Source organism: Anabrus simplex, chromosome 4 (assembly GCF_040414725.1).
Source record: "Anabrus simplex isolate iqAnaSimp1 chromosome 4, ASM4041472v1, whole genome shotgun sequence".
Taxonomy (NCBI): Eukaryota; Metazoa; Arthropoda; class Insecta; order Orthoptera; family Tettigoniidae; genus Anabrus; species Anabrus simplex.
This window is the reverse complement of record NC_090268.1, coordinates 75279136-75304524: the sequence shown is the minus strand read 5'-3', so window position 1 is coordinate 75304524 and position 25389 is coordinate 75279136. Positions and strand designations below refer to the sequence as shown.

Here is a 25389-nt window from a genome sequence, read left to right as displayed (position 1 = left end):
CGGGTACGATGAGAGGAAAGACTGCAACTACGAGGGTTGTCAAACTCCGGAAGGATTGGACTGAGATAGGGATCAAGGTGGAAGGGACAGAATATACACCAACCAATATGCCAGAGCTCAATCACAGAGAAAAGGACAGGCATAGGATAGAGAGAAGAGAAGAGGATACTGAAAATATCAGTTGAAGAACGAGAGAGGAGAGAGGATGAAAATGTTCTGGGAGGAGGAGGAGAAGAAGAAAACCCAAACCATCACAAAGCTGCCCATAGTCCTACAGAGGTGATAATAAAACAAAAAGAAGAAGAAATTAACTATTTGAAATTTTCAGTTTGGGATACTTTACAAATGTAACAGCACACAATATGTTATGCCCTTTTCATGAAGCCAGTCACTCGACAATACTTTCTAGAAACTCTTATGTAAATGTATTTTCAAAGAAAGAGAGGGGAAAAGTAGAAGATATCATGGGGAAACATTAAAGTCAGAATGGCTCTCAATCTTTCTTTCTTCCTCTTACCCCAGTAATTTCTGGGATAGCTGGAGCCACTCAAGCTCATTTTGGTTTTGGCCATGAGTTTTTGGCCAGATGCCCTTCTTGACACCATGTGATTTTTGAGATAAAAATCTCAACCCTGAATTGACTGGGATTTGAACCTCAGTCTTCCAGGTGGAAAGCCAGCAGCTAAGCGACTGAGCTAATCACAACCACCAGAATGGCTCTCAATCACGGAGGAAATATCTTTTCTTACTCACGTCCTTACAGTGAATCTTTAAAATAATATATTATGTAATTCAATGTTGACATTCATTAAGTGGCTTTTCTTTTCTTTTTTTTTTAATGTCCAACAGTTTGGTTTCATTGCCTACGAATGGGATATGAGTGAGGATGACCGTTGCTAACAGACACAAAAATCAAGTTAGATTCATGAGCCCATTCACCACAGCATTAAAAAATCTCCTGCTCATTAAATGCTTCTACAGTACTGAAGAATATTATGAAGAATAATGCTGTTATTAACTTTTCAATAGTTTAAAATGTATGTTTACGTGTCATTGGTTACTTACTTTCAATACTTCCTTTATAAATTTTCACTCTGTCTCTTGTAAATCAATGTATGCTGTTCTAAGGTTGATATATTTGTTTGTTTATGATGTGTTCAATCAATCAATCAATCAATCAATCAATCAATCAATCAATCAATCAATCAATCAATCAATCAATCAATCAATCAATCACTGATCTGCATTTAGGGCAGTCGCCCAGGTGGCAGATTCCCTATCTGTTGTTTTCCTAGCCTTTTCTTGAATGATTTCAAAGAAATTGGAAATTTATTGAACATCTCCCTTGGTAAGTTATTCTAATCCATAACTCCCCTTCCTATAAACGAATATTTGCCCCAATTTGTCCTCTTGAATTCCAGATCTATCTTCATATTGTGATTTTTTCTACTTTTAAAGACACCACTCAAGCTTATTCGTCTACTAATGCCATTCCACACCATCTCTCCACTGACAGCTCGAAATATACCACTTATTCACAACTAAGTATTTTATATTTTCCACCTTGTCGATACATTAGTTGCTTAAGGCAACTTATTGGTTAAAAGTGGTACATGTTACGTATATTATTAACATCTTCAGCCACATAACACTGTTTAGATGAAAAATTCATACATTGACAAAGTATCAGTGCTTTGAGAGAAAGTGTCCTTAAAAATAACATAAGAAGATTAAATGACAACATTAGAAACAAAACACTAATGAGAAAATATATAAATTCTCTTTACAATTTAAAGCAGTTGTCAAGGAATCACTTGTACAATGGTCCATAGAGAATATGTCCTGTTGAATATTCTATTCTTAAAAAGGTCATGTTAAAAAAATTAAGCCAATTTATAAATTAAAAATAATTTGTTTAGTAACTGTCGAAATGAAGAAATCTAAGTTTCATAATGTGGCTCTTATTACTATTGGAGATGATAATATCACTAATTCCTAGTTGTCAATTCTTTTTAAACCTACTTTCCTCAGGAACAGTATCTCTTGTATGTCTGGTGTAGTAGTGATGTGTTCTTTATTGTTCACATACTTGAGGAGGTGGGGGAACAGGGAATATTGGTGTGTCATTAACTTCTTTATTGTTACCTTCTGCTTCAAAGGGGGAGGAACACGTCGTAGGGCTATCTGGAGGTGGAGGGATTCCAATTATTTTTTCATAATCATCTTCAAGTAATTTCAAATATACCAGAATTTGATCATATAATGGGTTTTTATACTCTATAGCCTCATAAAGGTTATCATCTTTACAAGTTGGTCTAGATGAATGTACAGATCTTCATATGTGTTCATTAAGCTGCCCTTTTTTAATTCTTTTATGATGGTGAGAATCCTAATGAGGCTATAGAGTATAAGAGCCCATTATATGATCAAATTCTGGTATATTTGAAAATACTTGAAAAGTTTATGAAAAAAGAATTGGAATCTGTCCACCTCCAGATAGCCCTACGACATGTTCCTCCTCCTTTGAAGATCGATACCATTGGCGACGGGGACCGGGCTCGTTACTAGGGGCAGAGCTGACGTCGGCCCAGCTCGCGACGGGCTGAGCTAACGTTAGCCTTGCTCGCAGACGGTTTTCAGTTGTACTATGAGGCAGGGGAAAATGGGTGGAGTTACAAGGACGCTTCTAGAAAGCTTTCTTGCATAATTTAAGGAGTATAAATACCCCGCGTGGGTATATAAGGACATCAGACTCATCAGCTTCATTATGTCAGCATTAACGACACCTTCGAGCTGACTCGTTCAAAGTGCCGACTTAGCCGAGTTCTTGGTTGACGACCTCTCAATTCTTCTGCAAGGTATTTTCCATCAGGCAAATTGCAAGTTTGACATGCAGGGCGACGATAGTGGTAGTGACTACCACAGGTCATAAATTTATCAACATAGAACAAGACCTCACCATCATAAAAAAATTATTAAAGGGGAGCTTAATATACACATATGAAGATCTGTACATTCATCTAGACCAACTTGCAAAGAAAAATAATAACCTTAATGAGGCTATAGAGTATAAGAGCCCATTATATGATCAAATTCTGGTATATTTGAAAATACTTAGATTATGAAAAAAGAATTGGAATCTCTCCACCTCCAGATAGCCCTACGACATGTTCCTCCCCCTTTGAAGCAGAAGGTAACATCAAGGAAGTTAATGACACACCAATGTCCCATGCTCCTCCACCTCCTCAAGTACGTGAACAAGAAAGAACACATCACTACTACACCAGACAGACAAGAGATCCTGTGCCAGAGGAAAGCAGGTTTAAAAAGAATTGACAACTAGGAATTAGTAATATTATCATCTCCAATAGTAATAAGAGCCACATTATGAAACCTAGATTTCTTCATTTCGAAAATTACTAAAAAAATGTATCATTTGTAATTTATAAATTGGCTTAAAAATTGTTAAAATAATTTTTTAACATGGCCTTTTTAAGAAAAGAATATTCATCAGGACATATTCTCTACGGACTACTGTACAAGTGATTCCTTGACAACCGCTTTCAATTGTAAAAAGAATTTATATATTTTTTCAAGAGTAATTTGTTTTTAATGTTGTCATTTAATCTTCTTATGCTATTTTTAAGGACACATTCTCTCAAAGCACTGATACTTTGTCAATATATGAATTTTCATCTAAACAGTGTTATGTGGCTGAAGATGTTAACAATATACGAAACCTGTACCACTTTTAACCAAGTTGCCTTAAGCAATTAATGTACTGACAAGGTACTGACATCTATAGATGGTATGCGAGAATTTTAATTTTTTTGAGTTTCCCGGTTCACTTTCGAGTGCCAATTTGACCTCTGACGTGTTCTGCCATCTGTTGCGCATTATGTAGAACTAATTGATCAGAGATTATAGCTTCGGGAAGTAACTTGAGCTTTTCGTAGACGTCTGTGGAGTTCATCTGTGATGTAAACAAACATGGCGGAACAACAATGTAGTTGGTCTTGCAGCGATGTTATTTCGGATCACAGAATCTTTCAGTTATTAACCACAGCGGAAAGTGATGATGGAGATGAAGATTTTAATGAATTGTTAAGTGATTTTGAAAGTGAGAGTGATAGAGTGACAAAAATATTGTATGTGAGAGAGAAACAGAGCCTCCTCCTAAACGAAAGAAAAACACAGTGAGTACAAAAGCTATTTTATTACTATTTTTGTGGCAGATGGATTACTTTTCTTCACCAGAGTTTCAAGTAACTGTGACAGGCTCTGAGGGCCAAGAAGTGTTTGAAGACAACCTGAAAATCATTGAAAAGCTTTTGTGCCAGTGGAGTTGGGTGGAGATAGTTTAACAAATCGGCATCACAAACAACAAGTAGAAAACATTTAACTATCACCACATTCCAGGTTTAGAAAGTATTTTAAAATATTAACTTATATACTTCTAAGAAGTTACATGTAATAGTTGCCTACAGATTTTAGGAAATAATATTATTTGGGGCTCTTTACTTTGTATAAAGATAATGCACGCATGGGCACATAATTGTAATTTTGTTTTTTCTCAAAATATTGAACATAAGTGTAGGATTTTCCATTTGCATTTAGATTTATAAAGAACCAACATTTGTAAACATTTTAAGCTGATCACCCCACTAATAAGTTAAAAATTGAGGCTTCTAAAAATTTTTTTACATACGAATGAAAAAACTCAGCAATGAGGTACCAAACAGTCAACTCATAACTCAGCACTTAAAAGGTTAAAGTGCGATACGGACCATAAAGTTGATTTTACGTAAACATACCACTTAGTCGAGCAGCTCGTCTTCTTTCTCCCAAGTCTTCCCAGCCCAAACTTCGCAACATTTTTATAACGCTACTCTTTTGTCACATATCATCCAGAATAAATCGAGCTGCTTTTCTTTGGATTTTTTCCAGTTCTTGAGCCAAGTAATCCTGTTGAGGGTCCCATACACTGGAACCATACTCTATTTGGGGTCTTACCAGAGATTTGTATGCCCTCTCCTTTACATCCTTACTACAACCCCTAAACACCCTCATAACCATGTGCAGAGATTTGTACCCTTTATTTACAATCCCATTTATGTGATTACCGCAATGAAGATCTTTCCTTATATTAACACGTAGGTATTTACAGTGATCCCCATAAGGAACTTTCACCCCATCAACGCAGTAATTAAAACTGAGAGGACTTTTTCTACTTGTGGAACTCACAACTTGACTTTTAACCCCATTTATCATCATACCATTGCCTGCTGTCCATCTCACAACATTGAGGTCATTTTGCAGTTGCTCACAATCTTGTAACTTATTTATTACTCAATGCAGAATAATATCATCCGCAAAAAGCCTTATTTCTGATTCCCCTTCTTTACTCATATCATTTATATATATAAAAAAACATAAAGGTCCAATAATACTGCCTTGAGAAATTCCTCTCTTAACCCTTCCCCACAGACTATCTTTGACTCACTGTCTGGCAAAACCTAGAGTAATAATTTGCTTGTCAGGTATAGTTGAGGAGTACCTTCACTAAATAATTTATTCTGTAAAAACCACTTAAGATATCGCTTTCAAAATTTGTAACAATGGAAAATACACTATAGTTATTCTAAAACGATACAATGAGATCACCTAATTACATGCAGACACGTCCCCCGTTCGGAATGATACAACCAGAAGCATCCAATATGGTGCATAATATTAAATTGCTTGTTCTTAAAGTCAGTCTGAATTGCTCGACCCGATGGGGCTCTTATTTCCTTGGTAATGCAGAGAACGCAGGAATTCCCCCTGAATCCCCCAATTTATTTCATTTTCAGGATCCGTTGGATGAAGATATTTAGACATATAAATTATAAACAATTTTTCACTGAATGGGATTAGAAGATAATTTGATATTAGTTGGAATATTATGTAATTATGTAGAGGCCCATAGTCTGACGCAGAATTAACTGGAGGATTAAAATTGATAATTATGTTTTGTACAAGTAGGCCTAATATTTTGAAAGGAGATGGTACCTGAATGAATGTTTCCTTTCCTGTGCCGTATTTCGATTTCCCTTAGATTCATCTTCTGTCCCAACTGCTTCCCACACCATTTTTATCATCATACCTACAACTTCAAACTCACTACAATTGCATTCATCAACATATTAATCTAATTTTTAACAAATATCCTCTGCACTCAACTGGTTATGTGCAGTCATGTTGCTGCAATGTGTTTACATTAAGTCAGCTGTCTGTTATATCTATGAAAACGTATAAAAGAACACTTTATTTTAGGATTCCGTGCATGCCAGTTGTATCTAGGAAGCGTAGGGAATTCACTGGTTCCAACAAGTTATATTTTTAGCAGACAGATGCCAGAGGAAGTCTGTTTGAAAGTCAAGTACGTTTTGCTACGCAATCCGCGGGATACAACGTGCGACTCCAGTACGCTTTATTACGCAACCCGTGGGAGTTTAATTTTTACAGGGTCAGATAAAGCTTCGCCTACTCTAATTCATTATTGTACACAGAACATTGCATTTTTTATCATTTACATAGGGGGACACGAGAGAAACCTCCTAGTAGGGTGTATTTGCATGTGATATTGTTATACATCCGGGTGTCTCCTGGGCAACGGACTAGGACTTTTCCTAGATGGCTGATTCTCTCACTCCAGAAGTACCAAGATCAATTTCAATGGTTAATAAACCCTACAATTGTTCCTTTTCAGGACCAAAGCTGACAGTTGTATCAGTTAACATAGAAGGCATAACATCAAACAAGGAAACCCTGTTACAACAACTTTGCCAAAAACACAGGTGTGACGTTCTCTGTGTTCAAGAAACTCACAGAAGTAGCGACCAAAGACGACCAAGAGTATTAGGAACGCGTTTGGTAGCCGAGAGACCACATGAAAACTATGGTAGTGCTATATTCACAAGGCCAGAGCTGAACATAATATCTACCTCATCTACAGACAACAATGATACAGAAATCTTAACAGTGGAGCTATCGAACTGTATCATAACATCTGTCTATAAACCACCGAGCGTTCCATTCCACTTTACTGATTCAGCTGTAGGGCTAGAGGAGAAGGTTCGTGTCATCGTGGAAGATTTCAACAGCCATAGCTGCTTATGGGGATATAGAGAAGACAATGAAGACGGCGAAGCTGTGATTACGTGGTCAGAATCTAGTCAACTGTCCTTAATACACGACAGTAAACTTCCCGCTTCTTTCAACAGTCGTCGATGGAGACGTGGATACAACCCAGATCTCATCTTTGTCAGCGATGCTATATCACAGCAGTGTGTGAAGTCTGTCTGCGAACCTATACCCAACACACAACATAGACCCATTATGTTGTGCCAAGTTCTCTCAGCAGTTCATCCACAATCTGTGCCATTCAGAAGGCGGTACAACTTTAAGAAAGCTGACTGGTTGAAGAACACAAAGCGCTTAGATGAAATGGTAGCAGACATCGAACCTGTTCCAGAGGTATACGATGTGTTCATCGATGCCGTGCAAGAATGCTCTCGCACATCAATCCCAAGAGGCTGTAGGTCTCAGTACATACAGGGTCTAGACGCCAGTACAGTAGATAAATTAAATGAGTACCTACTGCTATATGAAGAAAATCCCTTCAGTGAGGACACTATTCAGGCTGGTCAACAACTAATCCAGTCCATGGGTGAAATAAAGAGAGAACGTTGGGTTAAGCTGATGGAAGAACTAGACATGGCAAGAAACAGCAGAGAAGCTTGGAAGCTACTTAGACGTCTGAACAATGACCCCACGAAAAGTCCTCTACATAGCAACATTACTTCCAACCAGATAGCTCATCAGCTCCTAATAAATGGCAAAACAGATAAGCGAAAAAGACCACCAAAACTTCAAAGAAATATCGAACAAGAAACATCCAGTCTGTCCAATCCCTTCACTATGAACGAGCTGGAAAATGCCAAAAAAATGAGCAAAACTGGCAAGGCAGCCGGTCTAGATGACATGCGTATGGAGCAGATACAGCACTTTGGGAATACTACCAAACAATGGATCCTACAGCTTTTCAATAACTGTCTGGAACGATGTCAAATCCCTAAAATCTGGAGGAAGACTAAGGTGGTTGCAATCCTGAAATCTGGTAAGCAGCCTACGGATCCGAAGAATTTCAGACCAATATCACTCCTGTGCCATCTATATAAAATTTTTGAAAGAATACTTCTGAACCGTATAACACCAGTGTTCGAACCTTTTCTAATCCCAGAGCAGGCTGGATTTAGACCAGGAAGGAACTGCTGTACACAGATCCTTAATCTGACACAGCACATAGAAGATGGATTTCAACGTGGTCATATTACTGGAGTGGCTTTTGTTGATCTCTCTTCAGCATATGATACTGTACAACACCAGATAGTTCTAAGGAAGTTTTACCATCTTACTACGGATTTCAGGCTCACAACGATTATTGCCACGTTGTTGCAGAACCGATGCTTCTTCGTTGAATTTCAAGGACAGCAGAGTAGATGGAGAATACAGAAGAACGGTCTCCCACAAGGCAGTGTCCTAGCACCAATGCTATTTATCATATATACCAACGACCAACCTCTTCCACCTCACACAAGGAGCCTTCTGTACGCAGATGACCTGGCCCTGGCAACTCAGAGTAAAAACTTTGAGCAAGTGGAACAAAACCTTACTGCTGCTTTGAAGATGTTCTCAGATTATTATGAGGAAAATCACCTCAAGCCAAACCCATCGAAAACTAGTGTGTGCGCCTTTCATTTAAAGAACAAAGAAGCCCTGCGGAAGCTGCGTGTGAAATGGAAAGGAATGGAGCTGGAACACAGCAATACTCCAGTTTACCTTGGTGTTACCCTAGATCGTTCGCTGATCTTCACCACACACTGCACCAAACTCAAGGCAAAAGTTTCATCACGAAACTGCCTACTGCGTAAGGTAACTGGTTCTGGATGGGGTGCCCACCTCCCGACAGTAAGGACAACTGCCCTAGCACTCTGCTACTCTGCTGCTGAATATGCTAGTCCCGTGTGGTATAAATCAGCTCACGCAAAGAAAGTCGGCATTGCCTTGAATGAAACCTGCAGGCTAATTACAGGCTGTTTAAAACCAACACTCACACAGAAGTTGTATTCGCTTGCAGGTATAGCCCCACCTGATATTAGACGTGAGGTGGCCGCTAATATCGAGAGACAAAAGGTTTGCAGCATCTCAGCCCACCCCCTTCATGAACATCAGCCACCTCCATTTCGACTGAAATCCAGGAAGAGTTTTCTACAGTCTTCTGCTCCACTTGATTCTGACCCAAAAAAGGCCAGGGTTAAGCTATGGAAACAAAGGTACCCAGATCATCCGGAACGTGTTGAAATAGAAGAGAAGTTGCCACCTGGTCACGAAGAGGGATGGTGTATATGGAAGTCATTAAACAGACTGCGGACCGGCGTTGCAAGATCTAAGGACAATCTTGTGAAATGGGGCATCGTGCATGGTGGGGACTCATTATGCGAATGTGGAGAGGAACAGACTTCTACGCACCTCTTGCACTGTCGTCTATGCCCAGATTCATGTACAGGGTTGGAATTGGCATTGGCCGGAAACAATGCCATCAATGTAGCCAAATACTGGTCACAACTTGTGTAAATAATGTATATATATATAGTGTAGATACTTTCATGTAATACTTCCTTTCTCCTTTTTTTATTTTTTTACAATTAATTTGTTCATATGTCTTTCATTCTGTGTAATAACATACTTCATATTTTTATTATTTAATTTTTTGAATTGTATTTGAATTGATTTCTTATATATTGGTACCTCTGACACGAATAAATAAATAATCATTTACATATACTGCCTACATATTTTCTAATATGTAACTGCACAGTTTGTGAAAGTTAAATGAAACGAATGAATCAATGAATGAATGTAAATTGCTGGGAAGGGCCACGTAGAAAATGGTAGAAAGAGTTCTAATTCATAAAATAGCAAAACACAGCAATAAAGCTGGTTTAATTGTGAAGAAATATCTATTAAGTCAACATATTTAATGTTGCTTAATTCATGAAAGCAATATCACTATATGGCAGAAAATAGCTGGAAATGAACGCAAAATTCGATAGAAATTTTTTTGTGATGAGTCCATGGATATACCAACGTAACATAATAATTGAAGTAAATAATACAAACAGAGGGTTTACAAACCATCAATAAGTTTTTGGGTTTCATCATCATATTTAGTTGTAGGTGGCTCTTCAGCAGGGGTTCCTTCTTCTAATTCTTCTTCATCCTGCAAACATACAAAAAATCATTAGAGTAAGCTTGAAATTATACAGGGTGGCCCACTTAAACCTTTCACTGCAGATATATCTGGAACAACAAGAGAAATTGAAAAATGACTTTCACGGGCATGATGAAGGCAGGGAATGGGCTAATACTATGAGTCAGTCCAAAACGTAGGAAAATAGTATTTTCAACATAATCTTACGTTTTTTTAAATGGACACCTGTATTATTCCTTGCACAGTCGTTAACATGAAAAATCACATAAGTAATGGCGTTTGTTTCATCACAATAGGTCAATTACATTCCAAGATATTGCAACATGAAGTTGGCGCTTGATATAAAAGAAATGCACAGCAGTTGCACATCCCAAGATTCCCACACGAACCTCGCGGTACTCTTACTCGCGATATGATTGCCATACTACGATGCGACAGGCGCTGTACTTAATGTTGTTTACACTGTTATGAAGAAGCTTGAAACAATACCTATTTCCAGTCACACACAATGTAATTATAAAGAAAGGAGTTCCTCGTTCGAAGCCAATGTGGGTTTTCCGTTGCCCAGTAATGCACATTGCGTAAGTTGATGTTCCCATGGCTTGTAGCTTCGTCGGTAAAGAGTACCCTACGCATGTCATGGCCTTGCTGCAGAACCCACTGGCAGTATTCCAGACGAATTTGAAAGTCATTGCTGTGAAGCTCTTGATGTAGTGACAAGTGGTATGGGTGGTATTTATGCCTGTGAAGAATGCGTAGCACGCTTGTTCGAGGGATTCCAATCTGTCTTTCCATTTAATGGGAACTGGCATGAGGATTTATTACAACAGTTGCCAGAACAGCGACTTCTACTGCTTCATGTGTTACTCTCTTGCTTTGGACCTGCGGTTGTGGAGACAAGCTTCCTGTCGCGTAAAGTCTTCTAACAATATTAGTGAAGGTAGGACGGGTTGGGTGATGTCTATTTGGGTAACAGTGTGCATACAGTTGTGCTGCTCGTGTGCCATTTTGGTGACACTCTCCGTAAAGTAATAACATGTCAACCATTTCTTCCTTAGTGAAACCCATGTCAAATGCCTAGAAAGGCTGAACAGTTACATTAATGCCACATTTAAAACATTAATACCAATTACTGTGTACAGTACACCACTGTCATTTACCCGAACGTACCTCCAACAAGTCAACCTTCTTCGTAGAGAACCTTTCCCACACTATACAGCAGTGATGTCATATCGTTCCGTTCCAGTACAGATCTTCAGAGGCGAGGGGTGTATTGGGTAGTGTAATGGGTCGGCTTACACCGACCAGTGACATTAAAATTCGTTACAGTAACTTTGCTGTACGAATTATGTACATTCTGTAGTAGTACAGAGTACTGCACTCTACTGTGTAGTAGTAGGTAAATAAAACACACAAGAGAGAAACCATTATTTACATATCCTTTTCCCTCGTGATAACAGTGCAAATAGCATTAAGTACAGTGCTTGTCACATCGTAGTACATTAATCACATCGCGATTAGAGAAACGTGAGGTTCACCCTTGACTCTCGGGATGTGCAACTGCTGTGCGTTTTGTTTATCTCAAGCATCAACTTCACATTGCAATATCTCGGGATGTAATTGAGCTATTGCGATGAAACAAACGGCATTACTTATGTGATTTTTCATGTAAACGATTGCGCAAGAAATAATACAGTGTGTCCATTTATAACAATGTACGTTTATGCTGAAAATACTATTTTCCTATGTTTTGGACTGGCTCATAGTATTTACTTTAATTAGCCCCTTCCCTGCCTTCATTCCTGTGAAAGTCATTTTTCAATATCTCTTGTTGTTCCAGATATATCTGCAGTGAAAGGTTTAAGTAGGCCACCCTGTATTTAAAAGTTCAGTAATGTCAAGAAGCCATTTAAGAGGATGCTTACATCATCATGAGGATCTCTTTCATGACCATCAACATCAGGTTCAAATTGTTTCTGGTCATCATCCTCCTCGTCCTGGTCTTCTTCGTCTTCTTCCTCATCATCATCATCATCTTCGTCACTTCTCTCTGGTGGATGATAAATGGGCTCCGTAGCTTCCTAGAGTAATAATATATTTCAAATTCCACAGAGATCGAGACACTGGATTACAACTGAATTTTCAATGCAGAGAGGGAATGAAGAAAGCTTTACCTGGGTTTGTGAATCTGCATCAGGAACAGGATCACCTTGATTTGGCGTTTGGGTTGGGCGTACGAACAGACCCTGGTCTAACATAACAAGTGGCTTCATACGAGGCCACCCATTAGCTAAATAATCTTCCCAGCTCATCTCATCATGGCCATCGAGGAAAAACTATGAAAGAAGAAGCAAGCTTATGGCATTACAAATGCACAAATGCATAATATCACTGGAAAAGAATGTTTAAAAAGTAGCATACAATACCTTTGCTTCTTCTTCAGAAATCCCTCCATCCCTATTTTGATCAAATGTCTGCTGAGTTTGTAATTCAGATATCTGCAACCTGAAAGAATTACAGAGTTGTTAATTATTATGATGTAAGGGCCAGAACAGAGGGACTATCAGCTCCTCAAACACTGAAACATCAAGGGAAAAACATTATTGTTTTACAGAATGTGGCAAAGTGACAAGAAATTATTTAAGTAAGTTTGCTGTTTAATTAATCAGCTAGCCAATTGGACTTCCATACTGCTAACTGTTGGAAAAGATCTTATAATAAGTCTGCAATATATCAAAGTCAAGAATTTTGAAAGGTTAGGAACATAAGTAACTATTCACAAGCTACTTAGGTCTTCCATATTTGCAATATTATATTTCAACTGTATGTTCCTACTCTAATTCCTAGTTTTCTGCAATTGACTTTTTTTCATCTTCTTATCCCATTTTTTCTCTTTGCAGCATGTAACTTATTTATTATGAATGCTCTGCCACCTGTTGAATATGTTTTGAAGCTGGGAAAGGTTAGAGTATCTAACAGGGAATAGAATTCTTCCATGATCAGAGAAGGTGTACACTCTCTGGTTTGACAGGTAGTAATCAAACATGGCTGCATGCAATGACATTACTAAGGATGAAAATCACATATCAGAATATTTATGAAAGAGTTAGTCACTTAGCAACCTGCTAAGTACAGAATGTATTCGCTTACAATTATTGGAGTGATCATTTAATGATTTAATTTTATGATTACTCAAAATTGCCTTATATTAGAGACCTATGAATGTCTCATGATTCACCGGCAGGTAATTCTGGAGAATAAAACAAAATATGAAGCAAATTGGTCCAGTAGAACAGATGGACGGATTTTCCAAAGCTGTTTTTAGTACAGTCTTAATATACCAATTATTATTGTGGAAGGAATAAGACAGAGGAGTCGAGATGATTAATAAATGTTGCATGCAAGTTACAATTACTTCTCTAGCAATAACTACACACATAGTTTAATCCAACCGCACTACAGTGGTAATCCCGACAGAACTGTGTGAATACAATACACAGTATCCAAGTGTTACTTTCCCAAGTGGTGTGTAATCATTGACATAACCATGTCATTAACCAGGCCTGACGCCATAAACACAGAAGAATCCGAAGTGATGCAATCACATACGACAGAAAAGAGCACTATACAAATAATGCAAGTATCTGTTAAAATAGCGCCTATATGGCATAAAAATGTGAAAATCTGGTTTATGCAAATTGAAGCACAATCTGCTAGAGCTGGTATCTCAGCCGGTATGTGAGCTTTAACCACATTTTAGGATAGCTTGAACCGGATGTTGGAGAACTTTTAAGCGATTTTCTAAACCGATCGCTATCAAATACTCCTTTCTTGGGAAGACCAAGTTATAGCAGAATTTGAGAAATACGAAAGATGGAATGTAACTAAACTTTCAAATTAACTCGAACCCGGCAACGAGAAGTCCAATCAGTTGCCGAGGGAAGCAGGAACGCAGGTCTAACTTAATCTATGGTGTTCTTGATTCCAGAAGTCGACATCCCCCTTGCTTTCACTCCAGATCCCACTTACCTTTTCACAGAAGGTATCAATCAGGTGGTTCATTATGTTGGTATCATTTCACGTACTGTGCGAAAGCTAGGAAGTGTGTTAACCCATGTACATTTAGCTCGAACTCTTCTGATTCAGGAATAGCTCAGGTTCCCTGCTAGAGCTGGCACAAAGCAATGTAGGCCAAGTAACTTCTCGCTGCTTGTTCATTACTGAACCCTCCTCTGGTAAGCAAATTTTAGTCAACACAGTGGCAGATATATCTGTGTTACCTCCCAGAGCTGAAGATAGAAAGCGTACATGTAAATGACTTCTCTATGCTGCTAATTTGATACCAATCAAGACATGCAGCGAGCTCTTTGTGCAAAACAATTTAGGTCCGAGACAAATATTTTTGTGGCCATTCACAATTGCTGTAATCTACCAACCTCTTCTTGGGACGGATTTTAAAAAAAATACGGAGTGCTAATCGACATCAAGCATAATTGTCTTAACGATGGCATGACTAACTTATCAATCCCTACAGATCTATCGACTCAAAAACCATTACAAAGCATTTGTTTACTTGATCCACACAACAAACACTGAGAATTACCCAAGTCTGTTTTGTCACAACCCAACCTTCTGTACACCAGACACACATTTTTTCCATACTATCTCCACAGTAGGTCATCCAGTTTCAGCAAAAGCAAGATGACTACCTCCTGATGAAATAGTTCAAAATGGAAATTCTAAATTCCCATGGAGGGAATTAGATATTTTTCCACCAATAGAGCATATCAAAAATCAGATCAAAAAATTTGATGTATGGCTTTTCAGGCGTTTGCTCTACCCAGCATTTCGTCTTAGGTCTGACACTAGACTCGTCAGAGTGGGATGTGTCAGACCCTACCCACTGAGCAAACGCCTGAAAAGCCATACATCAAATTTTTTGATCTGAAATAGTTCAAGGCAAGGTGGAGTTCCGAAAGATGACCAATTTGGGAATCGGCAAACCATCCAAGAGCTCTTGGGCCAGCCCCTTCACCTTGTCCAAAAAGAAGATGGTTCATGGCAACCCTGTGGAGACTACTGGGTCCTCAATGCCATTACTGTTCCACACTGATACACGATACCACACTTACAAGAATAACAGCTGGTTATCAGGTAAAATTAATTTCTCCAAACTTGACTTCATAAGCCAGCTCGGCGAACCTCCCAGCCCGCCTGAGGGCATGCTGTGGCTCCTCGTCTAGTTTCCCCATGCACTTGCTGAAGGTACAACAGGAATGTTTTACTTCTAGCCAAACCCTGAATGTTTGGTAACCCATCATCGACGTATAAATACAAGGCCACTGCAAGCGAGGGGTGGTGGTTGTGTCAGAGAGTCGAGTGAGTAGCTGGAATGAAGACGATTGTTGACTATTGTCAGGGTATCGTTGGGTACAGGACAGAGTGTGTTTTATTCATAACAAGTGCTATCCACCACATTCCAATAGCAAAAGATGTACAGTATCTAAAATGGCTGATATCACTCCTTTTGGTTTATTTGAATTCTTAGAACTTACAATCGGCCCCAAGAATGGTGCATAATAATTTCAAAGGTACATTGATTCCATTTTGAGAGACCTGGAATTTGTATTTTGCTACTGGGACGATATTCCTATCACATCGCGAGATAAAGAGGAACATTGCAACATTTGAGAATACTCCTTGAGCGTTTGCATAAATGTTGTATCAATGTCAATGTTTCCAAGTGTGTTTGTGGTACTTCAGAAATTGCCCATCCTAGGCTACTCTATGCCATCTTCAGGAACGAAGCCATAAAGACACAAAATGAAACCAAAACATCATTGAAAGTAGCTTTTAGTACATACATTTAATAGTGGACTAATGTGTTCTGAGCGGAGTAGCCACGCTATGACTATGGAGCCAAGCTCTGCAATCGGGAGACACGAGTCCGATTTCCAACATCGGCTGTCCTAAGAATGGTTTTCCGTAATTTCCCATTTTCACTTCCAGGATGCCAGGACAGTTCCTATTCGTAAGCCACAACTATTTCTTTCCACCTACTTACCCAATTACACTCGCCAAGGTTCATTTCATCTTCAATAGCTCAACTGAGGTTGATATCGGGATTAGCATCCAGCCATACAAACACGGCATATAAATTCATCTCAACTCATCCTCGGCCCCATGTCAAGAATTTAGGCTAACGGGCAGACCTTCAGAGGCCTAATGAGTACTTAAAATTAACCATTGACACATATTCTTTCAGTGAAAAAATGATGAGAGACTACTTATTTAGTCTTCAATCCACTTTAAAGTTGGGTTTCTGTTCTGAACTAAGATATATGGTTAATTTTTTCAAGGGACTGCAAAAAAAAAACTTCTTAAGCAGGAAACTTCTTAAAAGGGGCAATGCCCAAAAACTTACTCTGTACTTTGAAATACATGTGAAACACACAGCCAACAGATTTCCTTGTTTGTGAACAATATCGAAATAGGCCGGTATGTAAGAGCCGCTAAAAGAAAGCTCCCCCCAAACAAACCCCATGGCACTACAGCCCTTGAAGGGCCTTGGCCTACAAAGCGACCGCTGCCCAGCCCGAAGGCCTGCAGATGACGAGGTGCAGTGTGGTCAGCACGACGAATCCTCTCGGCCGTTAGTCTTGGCTTTCTAGACCGGGGCCGCTATCTCACCATCAGATAGCTCCTCAATTCTAATCACGCAGGCTGAGTAGACCTCGAACCAGCCTTCAGGTCCAGATAAAAATCCTTGACCTGGCCGGGAATCAAACCCGGGGCCTCCGGGTAAGAGGCAGGCACGCTACCCCTACACCATGGGGCTGGCAAAAGAAAACCACAATATAAAAATTTGTATCATGACAATTATTTTTAGATATAAAGTAGAATAATTGAACATACCGTATCAATATAAATAAAAATGAATCGCTAAATGTGTTGCTAAGCGCAAAACTCGGGAATGGCTGGACCAATTCAGCTAATTCTTTTTTATACATATTCGCCAAAGTCCAAGTAAGGTTTTTATGAGGAGAAAAATTGGAAAAATGCCAGGAAAAACGTAAAAGCCCCATTTCTCTTTTTCCATTCAAACTCTTTGTCTCTCTTTCCTTCTGCCACGTTTGCGCTTGGTGCTGTCCTCCTATAATTCAGCGCGTTTGCCAAATGTCCGTAAATCTGAATGTTATTGGTTAAAATGGGTGAATATCGGATTATGTACAAAATTTCAAGCTGCTTCTGATGCCATTATCAAAAAGAAGGTTCACAAAATAATTGAGTGTGAAAATGTTAATATAATGGAATGTTGCCTCAAATGCAAAATCTTCATTGCATAGAACTTATCATGTCAGAACTCCTATTTTATATTCATTATATTTTTAATTTTTTCACTGCTGGTAAAGGAACATTTCAGCTCGACGTAGATAAGTTTGTTTTTAAATTTAAATGATAAGAACATGTACTATTTGTGTTTCGTTTCAGTCATGTTCAGAGATTTTTATGTGCGGGCACAAATAAGTCAGTCGCTGGCCAACTTCTTTGCTGTTGAATTTGCATGGGGGCTCAAAGCGAGACAAATGGTCTTCAGATATGGAAGTTATTTTCAAAACAAACCCCAAGTTCTTATCTCGCTTAGTTCTCAGTTTGTGACAGGAAGAATGTCTCCTTGGGTTTTGGTTTCGCGCGAGGCTGGCTGCCTCGACTGCCGGTTGGATCTCCCAAACGTACGCTTTCCGGACAGTCGCATGCAGTGTCAGTGTCATGTTTTGTTATAGTTGGAGACCTTTGTCTACTCTGATTGTTTTTACGTTTTCGCTTCTCAACAAACAAGTTCATCGATTTCCTCGGTTGATTGGTTTATCTTGTGTATGCTTCCATATACAGTATACTCATTTCAAGACTCATGCCGCCTATAAGATGCGGGCGGAGGAGCAACCTCAGTCAAAGAACTCTAAATGCTACAAGCCAAGCGAATTTTCAGTCTAATCTGACTGCACAACAACGTGAAGAGCGAAATGAAACTGAAAGGATTCGAATATCACAAACCCGCGCAGCGCGTCGTTCAGCTAATAATCTTGCAAGTTTGAATCGAGCTGCTTTCAGTTACGATGTTTCAAATGATTACAGTGCCTACCAATGCGTTGCTATTGGATCTATGAACTCATTTTGCAGAAATTGTAAGGCATTGAAACACAAAAATGAAGCCGCTAGATTGTGTTGCGCAAATGATAAAGTGAAATTAGTGCCACTGATTCCACCACCAGATCCATTGTACTCATTTGTTTCAGGAACAGGAACAGATTCCATACATTTCCTTACAGATATCCAAAAATATAACAACTGCTTTCAAATGACTTCATTTGGGGCAACAAATGTACTTCGGGAGAATTTCATGACAAGGTTTTGCAGCAATGTAAATTGATAGTGTGGGATGAATGAACCATGGCACATAAAAAGTCTTTGGAGGCATTAGACCGAACCATGCAAGATCTGCAGAACAATCAAAACCGATTTGGTGGAGCGATGATTTTGTTAGGAGATTTTCGTCAAACATTGCCGGTGATTCGACGGTCAACGCCAGTTGATGAACTTAATGCATGTTTAAAGTCATCAGGTTTGTAGAAACACGCCAAGATACTAAATTTAAGCCAGAATATGCGAGTCGAGTTGCAAAATTATCCATATGGACAGATATTTTTAAAACAACTAATTGACAATGGTAAAGGCAAATTCCCTTCAGATGTCCTGACTGGCTGCATTACTTTTCCTGACAATTTTTATCAGTTTACTGAACCCAAAACCGAACTCATACAAGAGGTGTTCCCAAACGTTGCTCAAAATTACAGAGATCATATTTGGTTGAGCGAACGAGCTATATTGGCTGCCAAAAGCATGGATGTAAATGAATTAAATTTCAGTATTCAAAATGAAATTGCCGGTGATTTGATGACATACAGATCAGTTGATTCAGCTACTAACCAAGATGATGTCGTCAGCTATCCACCCGACTTTTTGAACTCGCTGGATTTGCCAGGATTGCCGCCTCACATTCTTCAATTAAAGGTCGGATCAGTAGTCATAATGTTGCGAAATATCAACCAACCACGTCTTTGTAATGGCACGCGGCTAGCGGTGAAAACATTACTGAACAACGTGATCGAAGCAACAATTCTAACGGGGAAGTATAAAGGAGAAGACGGTTTGATACCACGCATCCGGTGGTGGTGGTGGTGATTTTTAAGAGGAAGTACAACAAGGTAATCATCCTCTCTGAACAAATAAGTGGAAAAGAAATTTAAAATATGAAACAAAATTATTTATTCAGCAGAGGAATTTGGAAACGCAGTACAAAATAAAACAAGAAACAATTATAGAATTAGGCCGAAAGGATTACTAACGTATCAAAAGGGAATGCACGTTCCCTGAGTAACAGTACACTTGTAATATATATTCCCTTGATAAGTCCACTGTCGCACATAAAGTGGATGGCGAGATCAGCAGTAGTCGCGTCATCGGCTAGTATGCGTTCGAGTGTTTCCTGCAGGCCGAGGCTCCGTCTTAGGCCAGAGAGATCGGCGCACTCTGTGAGGATGTGGACCACGGTGAACTCGGCACCACAAGAACACACTGAGGGGGTCTTCCCTCTTTAGGAGATAAGAGTGCGTGGATCGTAAATGACCTATCCTCAGCCTGCATAGTACTATGGCCTCTCTCCGTGAAGGTCGGAAAGAGGACTGCCACACAGTAGTTGTCTTCTTAATTGCTCTCAGCTTGTTGGGAGTTCGGATATCTAGCCACTCCGATTCCCAGGACGCCAAGATGGTTCAACGTAGCTGACAACAAATATCCTTACCAGGTACATTGACTGGTCTTGGAGGTAAAAGTACAGCTTCCTTTGCAGCTTCATCCGCAAGTTTGTTTCCCACAATCCCAACGTGGCTTGGAAGCCATGCAAAAGTGATTCTGGTGACAGCATCCCATAACCTGGCTAGAAGGTCATGTATCTGCCGCACCAGTGCGTGTTGCAAGAAACAGGTTTCGATAGACTGCAGAGAGCTTAACGAATCGGTACACAACAGAAAGTGGCTTCTTTTGTCACGCAGTGCAAACTGCAGAGCCTCTAAGATGGCGTAAAGCTCTGCAGTATACACGCTACATACTTTAGGGAGCGAGATCTTCATGTTCATATCATCAATGATGAAAGAGCAACCAACATTATCTCCGATTTTTGAACCACCCGTGAAGATAAGTCTCGCAGCCAGATATTGGTGAACGAAGTCCTGGAAATACCTCCGATAAACGGAGGAATCCATGTTCACCTTGGGTCCACGCAGCAGATCTAGACGTATATCCGGTCGCGGAACCAACCACGGAGGTACCTCGCTAAGAGTTCTTTCAAGACAACCACTGATATCAATATTCAAATCATGACACAAGCTATCAATTCGAAACCCAACGGCCGTGTGGCATTCGGCCGGTCTTGGTACCGCTGGTGGTATTGAGTACGATAGATGCATTGATAGCTTGGATGTAGCGGCATTTCTCGAATTTTGGCAGCGTACGTGAGGAGTAACTGCTGCCTCCTTATCCGTAAAGGTGGAACTCCCGCTTCAGCGAGTAGGCTGGGAATGGGGCTAGTACGGAAAGCACCCGTTGCCAGCCTTACTCCACTATGGTGAATACTGTCTAAAAGGCTCAGCGTAGATTTTGATGCTGAGCCATAAACCGCACTTCCATAGTCAATCTGGGAGAGGACCGTAGCCGTGTAAAATCGCAGCAGTACCGCATGGTCAGCCCCCCACGAAGTGCCGCTGAGAAACTTAAGCATGTTAAGTCTCTTCATGCAGGCAACCTTCAACTGACGGATGTGGGGCTGCCACGTAAGTCTCTTATCAAAATGGAGACCCAGAAATCTGCAGGTGTCAACCACTGGTAAGACATTGTTTCGCAAGTGGACCTCTGGTTCGGGATGCACAGGCCGACGTCGACAGAAGTGTACAACAGAGGTTTTCGCTGCTGAAAATCGAAAACCGTGTTGCAGGGCCCATCTATCGACTCGGGTAATATCTTGCTGTAGCTGTCTCTCAGCAAACGCCACCCTTCCGGAGCTGTAATGTAGAGCTAAGTCGTCTACATACAGCGAAGGAACGACTGTGGGCCCAGCAGCGGCAACTATGCCATTGATGGCGATTGCGAACAGCGTGACACTCAGTACCGATCCCTGAGGTACTCCATTTTCCTGAACGTAATATTGAGAAAATGCATTCCCTACTCTGACTCGAAAGAGATGGAGGGACATGAAGTTCTCAATAAACGTTGGTAAATTTCCCCGAAATCCCCACTGGTGTAGTGTGGAGAGAATCCCATATCGCCAGGTAGTGTAGTAAGCTTTCTCCAGGTTAAAAAACACGGCGACTAGGTGTTCCTTCCGGAGAAAGGCCTCCTGGATGGCGCTCTTCAGTCTGACCAGATGATCAGTGGCAGACCTATGAGAGCGAAAACCACACTGGTAGTTAGACAAGAGACCCTCCTTTTCCATGGCCCACACAAGATGCTGGTTAACCATCCTTTCAAATAGCTTACAGAGGCCATTTGTGAGGCATATTGGCCTATAACTATCCAGAAGTTTTGGATCTTTACCTGGCTTGGGAATTGGTATCACAATTCCCTCACGCCATTGAGATGGAAACACTCCCCCGCTCCATATTCTGTTGAATAGGGTGAGGATATCCTTGAGACATCTGCCACTCAAATGCTTTTGATTATGAATTTTGTCCGGTCCATGAGTCGTATCCCTGCATAGCGCGAGTGCACTTCGCAACTCCCACTCCGTGAAGGGCACGTTGTAGGGATGCGAAGCACTGGAGGCGAAAGAGAGATGGTGTGCCTCTGCTTCGCGCTTAATTTGAAGAAATGCAAGGTCGTATCTCGCAGAGCTGGACGTTTCTGCAAAATGTGACGCGATGTGGTCAGCAATTACAGAAGGAATCATAACTATATCTCCATTAATGGAGATTCCGGGTATTGAGGGCACATTCTGTACACCGACAATACGGCGGAGTTTCGTCCACACTTGTGATAACGGAGTATGTGCCGTCATAGAAGACGCGTACTTTTCCCACGTAGCTTTCTTACTTTCTCGAATCAAAAAACGGGCCTTCGCGCGCAGACGCTTAAATGTGATACGATTGGCCATCGTAGGATTCCGATGATAATGCTTAAAAGCCCGTCGGCGATCACATATTGCTACTGCAATTTCGTCCGTCCACCATGGCACCTGTTTCCAGCGACGAATACCGGACGAGGAAGGAATTGTTTCCTCTGCAGCAGCCAAAATTCCCGTAGTAATGGAAGAGACGTGGTCGTCAACAGACTCCAGCATATCATAGGCCATCACTGCGCATTTTGAAAATTCTGGCCAGTTTGCCCGCCGAAGTAACCAGCGCTTGGGTACTTCGGACTGTCTTTGATTCAAGATAGATAGAATTATCGGGAAGTGGTCACTGTCACAGAGGTCATCGTGTACTTGCCATCATAGCAGGGGAACTAGCGCACGGCTGCACAACGTGACATCCAGGTGTGAGAACGTGCCATGTGCGCTGCTGAAGTGTGTCGGTTCCCCTGTATTAAGCACGCAAAGATCAAACAGATTGATCAGTCGCTCGAGCATCCTCCCCCTAGCACAGAAAGACGGAGAACCCCCATAGTGTGTTACGGGCGTTCACATCTCCCAGCATGAGGAAAGGAGGAGGCAACTGAGCGATCAAATCTTGTAGTGCATGCGTTTCAAGATCGTAGTCCAGTGGAAAGTACACGTTGCACACCGTTGTCATTACTGGCAACGGAGTGCAAACTGCAACTGCATCTAGCTGAGTACGAAGCGTTACTTCTTCGCTGAAGATGTCGGAGCGAACTAGGGTACAAACGCCCCCAGTTGCCGCGCCATCCACAGCTAATCTATCTTTGGAATAAAGACGATATCCTCTCATAGTCGCATCGTGTCCAGGTCTCAAACAAGATTCCTGTAGACAGACTATGGAGGCCGCATAGACGGATATCAGTTGACGTAACTCAACTAGGTGACACTGATAACTCCTGCAGTTCCACTGCAATAGCGCCATTGTGTGGATAGGGAGCGTTAGGAAATTAGGACAATTGCTTGCCCTTCTTTCTATCAGCTACCTGCCAATTTCCACCGTCTTTGTCGGTGTCCGTTATGTCATCGTCGCCATCAACAATAATAATGGCTTCACTGTGTCCCCAGCTGGGGGTGACTTGGAGGCTGAGCCCTCCGTAGATGGCGTCTCTGATTTTGAACAGTGGGCCTTCTTCCTGGGAGAACTGAGTTCCCCAGAAAGGGATCGAACATGAGACCGTCGGGACCTCACGTTTTTACCCGCCGTTTCCTTATTCTTTGAAGGAGAACCGGCAGATTGGTTGGGGAAGTCGTTCCCCCCGCACTTGAACTAGAGGACTTTCCAGCCGAAGGTGTCTGGGAAGTGCTCTTTCCAGAATGTTTTGGCAATAACTTACTTACCGATGCTTTTGTTGGGATTTGTTCTCTCTTTTCTTGGTTACTGGTGCTGTGAGGAACTGTCTGCTTGCTAGTTGATGGTTTCTCCGGAGCAGTTGCTACAAAACTTGTTGGTGATATTGGTACTTTCGCTGCCTTCTCAGCAAAGGAGACGGAGAATTCCGGAGGGGCCATTGATTTAAATTTCCTCCGGGCATCTGGATAAGACAGTTTATCCAGTGTCTTAATCTCCTGGATCTTCTTTTCTTCCTTGAATATAGGACAATTCTTGGATCGCGGGGCATGCTCACCTGTGCAGTTTACACACATGGGTGGTGGTGTGCATTCTACACCGGTATGTGCCCCTTTTCCACATTCCCCACAAATTGCTGAGCCTTGGCAGCACGGTGATGTGTGACTAATCCGTTGGCAGTTGTAACACCGCATAGGTGCTGGAATATACGGTCGAACTGTCAGCGTATACATTGAAACTTCAATTCGTTCAGGCAGTGTCTGTCTGTCAAAGGTGAGTATGAAAGCACCTGTGTCGTGAAGATTAGCTCCGACACGCCTCTTGAGCCTCTTGACGTCGGAAACTCCCCGACGTGCAAGGCTTCGGATGAGATCATTGTCAGAGGCTTTGACTAAGTCCCTGTGAAAGATGACTCCTTTAATGGAGTTCAGGGACTTGTGCTTTTCCACCTTAACAGGTACTGGTCCGAACATTGTAGCTTCCAGTAACCTCTTACTCTGTACAACCGTAGTAGTTTTGATAAGTATGGAGCCGTCTCGTAGCTTCCGCATCTCATCAACTTCTCCACCAACAATATCTTCCACAGCATTACTGATTAGAAACGGATTTTCTGGAAGGAAGCTCCGTCCATCGACTCTGGAGGCAACCAGGAATCGAGGCAGATTTTCCTCAGACGTTTCCCTATTGAACAAATCATTGGCTCTGTTGAAACGTTTACATTTCTTTGCGGTACAATTTAAAGACGCAGTTTTAAGGCCTGCAGCCTTCAAAGAATTAAAACCAAAATCAAACTCAAAAACCATACATGTCCCACGAGTACCCGGGATATAAAAAATCGACCTTCGGCAGAGCCCTGACGCACCGAAGGCAAGGCTATATACTCCAGAGGGCGCCCGGTATCTGGAGGGGGGTCGCTAGGAACTACTCTCCCAGTAGCCATTCATCACCTCGCCACGACCCGAAACTTGCGATTGGGGGAGGATAAAACCTCCGTACTATCCTATTCTACCCGAGGCAGAGAGGTTGGCTGGACAGGAAGAGGAAAGAAATTTAAGAATGTGAGTATAGAAGGGTAGAAATAGTTATGAAATCTAAAGAGCACAGACACCTCTCAGGCAACTCGGGGGACACCTTGTTAGGCTGGCCCTACACCGAGGCCAATCCAGCATGGATAACCCTGAGCTGGCACAGCCCTCGGGATCAACAAGCACACAAGCCCCCACACCGACGTCACGGTCATGGTGTCCCTAGAGGGGGTACCACGCATCCCTATGATTCCGACTGACATACCCTTTAAAT

The 25389-nt window shown here is 41.1% G+C and overlaps 1 protein-coding gene across 1 annotated transcript in view; it reads right to left on the bottom strand.

The window, feature by feature from the left end:
• Window positions 1-25389, bottom strand: part of GCS2beta (glucosidase 2 subunit beta) — a 92815-nt gene that overhangs the window by 27498 nt on the left and 39928 nt on the right. The window contains exons 5-8 of the mRNA XM_067145120.2: window positions 12742-12820; window positions 12490-12651; window positions 12241-12396; window positions 10240-10324 (exon numbers count right to left, since the gene is read on the bottom strand). Coding sequence (XP_067001221.2) covers window positions 10240-10324; window positions 12241-12396; window positions 12490-12651; window positions 12742-12820 — 482 coding nt within the window. The remainder of the gene's footprint in view (window positions 1-10239; window positions 10325-12240; window positions 12397-12489; window positions 12652-12741; window positions 12821-25389) is intronic.